The sequence below is a fragment of the Mycetomoellerius zeteki genome, unplaced genomic scaffold (assembly GCF_001594055.1).
Source record: "Mycetomoellerius zeteki isolate Tzet28-1 unplaced genomic scaffold, Tzet1.0 scaffold43, whole genome shotgun sequence".
Lineage (NCBI taxonomy): Eukaryota > Metazoa > Arthropoda > Insecta > Hymenoptera > Formicidae > Mycetomoellerius > Mycetomoellerius zeteki.
In genome coordinates, this window is record NW_017257424.1 from 1 (window position 1) to 9,285 (window position 9,285).

At 29.7% G+C, this 9,285-nt stretch overlaps 1 protein-coding gene across 1 annotated transcript; it reads left to right on the forward strand.

Annotated features, from left to right (window-relative positions):
* Positions 1-562: 562 nt before the first annotated feature.
* Ide (Insulin degrading metalloproteinase) lies at positions 563-8,410 on the forward strand. Its single transcript, XM_018454233.1, has 13 exons — positions 563-764; positions 1,112-1,612; positions 1,703-1,905; positions 3,282-3,530; positions 3,652-4,041; positions 4,474-4,583; positions 5,003-5,147; positions 5,440-5,550; positions 5,613-5,733; positions 5,899-6,105; positions 6,898-7,190; positions 7,849-8,058; positions 8,174-8,410. Exons 1-13 carry the CDS (start codon positions 563-565, stop codon positions 8,408-8,410), a joined length of 2,979 nt encoding a protein of 992 aa, XP_018309735.1.
* Positions 8,411-9,285: the final 875 nt, after the last annotated feature.

A 9,285-nucleotide genomic window follows, 5' to 3' on the forward strand; every position in this document is an offset into this window, starting at 1 on the left:
GGAATAAGGAAATGAATGACAAAGACAAAGCATACTACATGTTTTTATTTTGCACCTGTGTAGTTAAAACATAAATGGAAATTGAAGGAAAATTTGACTTGAGATAAAGAAATCTGAAATAGATAAAAACTTGACTTGAGAATAGAGAAACTATTTTGTCTTAATAATAATAAACTAAATGGAAGCTTAACTTCATAATCCATGTAAGAGTTTATATACTATTTTGTTACATTTATACATACATATTTAATATATAGAGTAGAGCGGGGCTATTTCGTCCATTTCTCATGATATTGTTTATGTTTTTGAGCAGCATATACTGAACATTTAAAGATCATACTTGTGCTCTTAAGAAGCAGTCATGATTGTATAAGGTAGTTATAAGCACTACTGTAAAAAGATATTGTTTGTTGCCGTAAATTTTGTATTACACTTAGAAGTTGAAAATAACGGAATAACCCCGCTCTACTTTTAGAATATTTTTCAGCATCATTGATACATAGCGATATAATAGAGATTAACAAATTCAAGCATTCTCAAAATTTTTATTTGTATTTTCTTCATGTTTAGAAATCAACTTTCTGAATCTGCGCCGGTGACCAATATGTCGACTGAAAGTGTGGAAAAGCGATATGATGATATAATAAAATCACAAAATGACGACCGATTATATAGAGGTTTAGTGCTCGCTAATAAAATGAAAGTTCTTTTAATAAGCGATCCAACAACTGATAAAAGTGCTGTTGCGATGGACATTAATGCCGGTAATTATATTATTTTCCTAATTTGCTCAATATTTCTGGCAATTTTCGTAAGAACATTTTTATAAAATCATTCTGCACATATTATAAATTATAACAAATATATAGAGAAAACCGAACTCGGATCTTATGCATTCCATGCGACCGTCCTAAACTTTTAGGCCGCGAGGTCAATATTTTTTTTTTTTTGACGTCTGTGTATATTTTTCTTAACCACTTTATATTGTTAATATTGTTAACATTTTTTACTGGATTTGGTTGTATTTTATAATGTGATAGAACTAACATATTTTTATTAATAATTGTCAAATTATTAATTTCAAAGTTTAGAGATAAAATATGTGTTACAGGCTCTATGTGCGATCCAGATGATCTACCTGGATTAGCGCACTTTTGCGAGCATATGTTATTCCTAGGAACGAAGAAATATCCTCAAGAGAATGATTACAATATATATCTGTCACAGAATGGTGGTACGAGTAATGCATCAACACATTTAGATTACACCACCTATTATTTCGATGTAACTCCCGAGAAGTTAGAAGGCGCTTTAAATCGTTTTGCTCAATTTTTCTTGTCGCCTCTCTTCACGGAGAACTTAACTGAGCTAGAACTAAATGCCATAAATTCAGAACACGAGAAAAATTTAGCGAATGATTTGTGGCGATTTGATCAATTGGACAAATCATCTGCGAGTTCAAGTCATCCGTTTTCGAAATTCGGCACAGGAAATAGAGAAACGTTAGACACAATACCGAAACAAAAGGGCATTAATGTCCGAAATAAACTACTAGAGTTTCATGAAAAGTATTATTCTGCAAATATTATGTCACTGTCTGTTCTTGGTAAAGGTACGACGACAATTTATTGAATCTCTTTATGATTAGAACATCTGAAAACATTACTATATATTATAGTAACAAATAAAATTTTCTGTTTAGAAAGTTTAGATGAACTCGAAAGTATGGTAGTAAATCTGTTTTGTGAGGTACGAAACAAGGAAATTGAAGTTCCAATATGGCCTGAACATCCATTCAAGGATGAACATTTCCGCACTATATGGTATATTGTTCCGATAAAGGATACAAGAAACTTAAACATTTCGTTTCCTTTACCAGACATGCATCAACATTACCGGTCTTCGGTAATATAATATATTTTTCTTTGATATTTTAAATGAATATTATACTTAGTTCTTAATTTTTAAGTATAATTACAAAAAGATAAACGAGACCACTAAAACGAGACCAGTTATTTTCTGTAGTTTTTTAGCTGAATACGAATCCTTTTTAAATTGTTCCATCACATTACAATTTTAAGAAATTGACAGTTAATGTTGCAAGAAAAGGTTACTTTTAGATATTTTGTTATATTATACCTACGATATGTGACGTGCTGGTGCAATTTCAAAAATCGGATTCGTATTCAATGTTTTAAATTACAGGAATGAGCTGCTTCATTCCAGTGTTTGAAAAAGGATCAGTTTTTGTACACACACACACACCACACGCGCGCGCGCGCGCGCGCACTGATATTATGTATATATATTTTGACAAAACGCTTATGTGTAGATGAAGGACTAAACTGAGTCAAAAAGTTCTTTACCTTTTTCCAATTTTCGCAATTTCCTTTTTAGTTACCCATTGAGCAGAGTGTCTATATAATCGACGCATAAAAACAACTTTAAGATATTCTAAACACCTTTAAAAGTTTTTTAAGAAACATTTTTAAGATATTTTATAAAGAATTCTCAAGGAGACCTTAAAATTATCTTATGCGTCTGCAATTTTACCGCTTCGGTTATCTTTAAAAACTAATGGCTACGTTTACACTGTGCATTTAGGCCGCGGCTATACAATAGACGTCCTTGTTTATCCTGTATATTAAACAAAGACACCTATCCTATAGGTCGCGGACTAAGCGTACGGTGTAAACGTAGCCAATATCTCGTCAACCTGTGTTTCCTTTCGTTAATGTGTTTCGTTAATCTGTTTCCTCTCTCTCTCTCTCTCTCTCTCTCTCTCTCTCTCTCTCTCTCCACCAAATGATTCATCTCATTATTCTGTTTAAAAGTATTAAGTTACGCGATTATCAAAAAGTTAATAGTTTACGAATTATTTAACATTTTATGTCAGTATGTGTCAGAATAAAGTGCAAAATATCTCGTCAATTATTAGTTTTTTGATATTACTATCTTAATACTTTTATATGCAGAATAATTAGAGGAATCATATTGTGTAAAAAAGTCGCACAATTTCATTTAAAAAAGTGGAGGTTAGCTTACACATATCTTTTTAGCGCCTTAGAAGAAACAACATGACCAAAATACGTCCCCCTCGAAACCGTTCCACTTTCATTTGAAACATTTTTCTATAATTTCCATATTTTTCGAGATATTTGCCTGGGAAAATTAAAATGGGCCACCCTGTATATGTAAGCGTCCGTGTGTGTGTGTGTGTGTGTGTGTGTGTGTGTGAACATATATATTTTTTTATATTTATTGTTAATTTGTCAATATAGCCTGAACATTACGTTTCTCATTTGCTTGGACATGAAGGAAAAGGCTCATTATTATCGGCTTTAAAAGCAAATGGGTGGTGTAACTCCTTAGTATCCGGAAAACGTCCTGCTGCCAGAGGTTTCAGTATTTTCAATATTCTTGTCGATTTGACCGAAGAAGGTATTAAGCATATCGAAGATATTGTTCTACTGGTGTTTCAGTATATCAATATGCTTAAGTTAAAAGGACCAATGAAATGGATCTACGATGTAATTAACACGAAATAAATTATAATTTTATGTAGAATTGTGCTATCGCAATTTACCAGACATTTTATACTTCAATATCGTATATTAAGTAGGAAATAACATGCATTTTGTACATTTGCAGGAGTATAGAGATATTGCGAGTATCAACTTTCGTTTTAAAGAGAAATCTTCGCCTCGTACTTACGTGAAATTTACGGTTCGAGCGTTGCAAGAATTTCCTATGAATGAAATTTTATGCGCGCAGTGTATTTACTCTGAATGGCGACCGCACTTAATCGAGGAAATAATGGGATATTTGACGCCGCAAAATGTTAGAATTCACGTAGCTGCAAAAGCATATGAAAATACAGCGAATGAAACTGAAAGTTGGTATGGTACTAAATATAAGAAGGTGAAAGTATCTAAGGAAACAATGGATATGTGGAATTCTGCTGGTTTTAACGATGACTTGAAATTGCCTCCCAAGAATGAATTTATAGCAACTACATTTGATATCAAGCCACAAACTAATGTAATTCAAATTATCATCTTTCGTAATATTAATTTTTCATCACACATTGTGATACTCAAAGCAAAATCTCCATGAAGCATAAACTGTATCGTGAAATTTGATGATATGAAATAGAATCTAATTAATGTTAGAGTAACTTAAAATAAATTCTGTCTCTTTTACACGTATAGTTGTTTATGTAATAATTACATGTAAAGTGCGTTTGAATATAATATTTCTGTATTAACTTTACAAAAATATATGCCGATCTTTAAACATTAGTTTACACGACAGGAAGCTAACAGATTGTGATACAAATAAGGAAAGTGCGATGCAACAATTTTGGTTTTGATTTGTTTTTGTACATGAAATTGTCCTTTGCCCTATTGTATTTGATTTCATTATGTATATATTTGCATGTCATTGTATACATTAACAGGTGAAATTTTACAGGTTGAAAAGTTTCCTATTATTTTGGAGGATACATCATTTGTAAGACTTTGGTATAAAAAGGACGATGAATTTCTTGTTCCTAGAGCAAGAATGATCTTCGATTTCTTCAGGTATGTATTAAGTGTTTGTAAAAGATACGTTGCTGCTCTAATCGAATATGTAATATTGAAATATTTTTAAATGTAATTTTGAAATATTCGGGCAACTTAAACGATTTTAATTATTAATTCATAATATGATGAGATTAGTAGATGGTGAATGCAAAATTAAGAGTATTTTTTTTTATTTTCAGTGATAACCAACTTATTAATATTATTTGGTATCCACGTATTAATGTGCATATTAATGTGCACCAAATAATATTAATAAGTTGGTTACCATTGAAACTATTTAAAAAAAGATAAACTTAATTTGGCAATTATGATTCTTAAAATATTATTATTTGAAGATGAGAGAGAATTAAATATGAAAATTAAAAAAAAATATTTTCTATAATTATGCGTAATGTTTGTTTTGTCTCTATTTATAGCCCATTTGCCTATATGGATCCCCTTAGTTGCAATTTGACTTATATGTTTATTAAGCTGTTTCGTGATTCTCTTAACGAATATACATATGATGGTGATTTAGCTGGTTTACAATGGGAACTTAATAGTTCTAAGTATGGAATAACAGTAAGTACATATATAATAACGGTAAATATATAAAAATAATGTCTATTATTTAAATAAATTTGAACGTTTATTCGAATAAATTATTATTCAATTTGTTATTAATATTAGTAATGTTTATAACAAACGCTATTTTACACATATACATAAAATATTGCTTTCAGAGAAATCATTTATTTCTTATTTCTAATTCGTTATTCTTAAATATGTTCAATTCTGTTCCTATGTAATAATGTTTATCAACTGTTTTATTAAAATAAATTTATAATTTAAACGATCAATTCTTTTTTTATAGCTATCCATAGGTGGTTATGATAACAAACAACGTGTGCTGTTGGAAAAAATTATTGATCGAATGATAAATTTTAAGGTTGATCCGAAGAGGTTTGAAATCCTAAAGGAAAAAGTACGTACAATAAATACAATCAATATTTTTAATTTAATTAAGCAACATATTTATTATTACAGTACATCAGGAACTTGAAAAATTTCGCTGCTGAACAACCTTATCAACATGCTGTCTATTATCTTCTAACCTTATTAGCAGAGCAAGCTTGGCTCAAGGAAGAATTACTAGAAGCTACTACCTGTAAGCATAAAAGAGAACTTGTACTTTTTGTAAAAAATTATTTTCTTCTCTCTCTCTGTCCTCAATTTCTTTTAGTTCTTAGCACAATTACAGCACATACTAATGACATACAATTAATATTTCTGATATATAATATTTATGGTTATATTATTTATTCTATGATAGATTTAAATGTCGAGGGACTCCAACAGTTTATACCACAGCTACTCAGTAAGGTGCACGTCGAGTGTTTAATACATGGTAATGTGACTGTAACGGAAGCTACAGATATACTTAAACTAATTGAGTCTAAGTTGACAACTGGAGTGCCCAACATAATACCCTTGTTAGAACAGCAACTAGTATTGTCCCGTGAAATTGAACTAGAAGATGGTAAGCATATAACATGATAAAATTTCATTTATGATAATTTGAAAAAATTAATATTCTTATGCCTGATTGCACTAACGTTACTTTAATTTTCTCGCTGAGTAAAAAGGTGATCAAACTCAAAAATTTAAAGTGGCCTTATAACACGAAAAATGTACAATGAGAATATTAAAGGGAAAGTTGGAAGTATTATCTATATTACATGATAACGTGCACGGATTACACACGTTACGTTGCATACGATGTATGCATGTTATATTTTTATTCCGGAAATTCCAATTTATATATATGTATATATATATATATATATAATGTTATTCTATTTAATTCAAATGTGAATGCATCAATGAATTCAATATTTCAAATACCTGATACTATCGAGCGCACACGAATTGTTGGTAAAATCTTCTATTTCACAGTTTTCTCCGACGGGTTTACTTGCATTTGTTCTTCCATAAAATGATTTTCCAAAGCCAGAAATCGAACCCAGCTTTTTCACGACCGGCTGCTTGAATTTGGTCTCCTTTCTACTCCATGGATTTTTTTAAAGCCGAGAGAGAAGTAGAGAGGGACAGAGTTTTAAGTTTTGTTTAAAGTTGAAAGTAGCGTCAGTACAATCGGCCGTTAAAGAAAAAATTATGTGGAAGTAACAGAAAATTATTTGTTATTGGAGACATATTTTTATCTATAATAAAATTGTTATCTCAGAAATTATAGATTAGGTCTTGAGTTAATATTGTTTATATGATGTAGTATGCAATAATTTGTAACAATATGTAATATATGTGTTTACAGGTTGCCACTTTGTGTTTGAAGCAGAAAATAATTTACATAAAAATTCTTGTACAATGGTATATTATCCAACTGGTTTACAATCAACAGAGTCGAATATGCTTTTAGAGCTCTTAGCACAAATTATTGCGGAACCTTGCTTCAATACTTTAAGAACTAAGGAGCAATTAGGCTATATAGTATTTAGTGGTATACGTAGAACGAGTGGTGCACAAGGCTTGCGAATCATTGTACAAAGTGATAAACACCCGCAATATGTTGAAAAACGAATAAGTTTATTTTTAGATTCCATGTTGGTAAGTATAATAATATCTTACTTGGTAAAAAATATTATCTATTTGTGTTATAGAATCCACTTCTTGTTAACCGTTTGTGTTGAATTTTTTAACATATTCGAGTATTAATTTAATATAATGATTATGTTATTTAAAAATTTTGTGTTAAATTGATGTTCAATATTTCTTAGTGCCAAAATGACATAATGTATGAGTAACTGAACAAGTAACATAAAAACCATGTGTTGTAAAATGTAAATTCCAAGATGAATGAATGAAATACGTGTTAATTTAATATATCATAAATGTCAATTATACTAAAAAATATACTTTTGTTTACAGATTGTGTCAGTATTACCTTTTTTGTGATCGTTTTTTTATAGATAATATCTGTGTTTTCTAACATATTCATTTTATGTAAATGGACACAAAAATTTGAGTGGACTGTTTGGAACATATGACATGTGTTATATAACACACGACATAAATTTCCCAACAGTGTATACAATAATAGTATATGTTAATGCGTTGATTAATTGAACTACATTTTCTTTTTTTACATTTATCACACAATATTTTATAATATAATATTATAATCAAATATATTACTCCATTTTTTATGTGATAATACAAGGCTGTATTTTTATTAAAATTAATATTACTAACAATTACATTTCAGAATCATATATCTACCATGACAGAAGAGCAATTTGAAGAAAACAAGAAAGCTTTAGCTACATTACGTTTGGAAAAACCAAAAATGTTAACTGCAAGGTGTACCTTGTACTGGAATGAGATTGTGACCCAACAATATAACTTCGATCGAGTCAATATTGAAGTGGCTTACTTAAAGACAATATCACGGCATCAATTACTTAATTTCTTTAAGGTAATCAATTTACTCTTATATACAGAATATATCATTTAATGTTCCGAAAGGAAAATGTTTTATTGTAAAAAAGAAAAATTAATATATAATACATCTATCATTTAAAATCTCCTAGGAAAATGTACATAGTAAGGATCGACATAAATTGTCGGTACATGTGATATCCACGGTCTCAACGGAAAAGAGCTCACCTGATAACACAATCGAAAAAACTGACGATTTATCAACTGATGAAGAAGTTAAGAAGATCGATGATATTTTTTCATTTAAAAATAGTCAATCATTATATCCTCTATTTAAACCGCTTGAAAAATATTTTATCAGGAAAGGTGTACGCCCTTCTAAGTTATAAAAAAAAGTGATGAGGTATTAGTGAATTAAACGAATAAATTTACTTACGTATAATTTAAGTAAAAATACTTGATGCATTATTATTTTAGAGAAATTAATAAATCACTTGCAATTTTTAAGGTGGTTCTTTAGTAAACCCACACAGCATTGAAAGTATTTAGAAATATTTCAGAAATAATCTTCCAAAGGACTCTCCCAAATTCAAACAAAAAAAGAATCTTAAACAAGGGTGATTGAGAGTCGGCGTGGTAATTAGTACGCAAAATTAATGCTTGAACCAATAATCTTTGAATGTTTCGACTCTCTTTGGAGTCGTCTTCAGCAATACAAGCATTAAAATTTTTTCTTTGCATGTTTAAGGAAAAGTCAATGAAATTTGCTGATTTGATGTTATACATTCTATTAAAACATTAAACTACATAATATAAAAAATATTTATTAATAAGAAGAAAAACTAATGACAGACAGTGACTCACTCCAAACACGAAAGAAAATCTTAAAACATTGGATCAAATCATGATAAGATACTACGGATTAACATTTCAAATTAATTGCAAATTGAGAAAGTCTTATTAAATACGTATTAATGATAGCTCGTGAGGGAATTAATGACTGATACAATTTAAATAAAAAGTAGGACATGTCGATCATTGAAATAAATATTAAAAGAAGGAGCATACGTCAATATGTAAACTGTTACAAGGAATTGTTAGGTGTACAAAAAAGTTCTGAGCTTTAGATTTCATACAACCGAAATAACAATTTAAATTTTATATATCTTCCCGCCCTTTTGCGATTTTAAAGCGTTAACATTTGGCCTTCTAAAATGCCATACGGTTTGACGTTTGATGCACATAATCTCAAAAATCAGTAGTG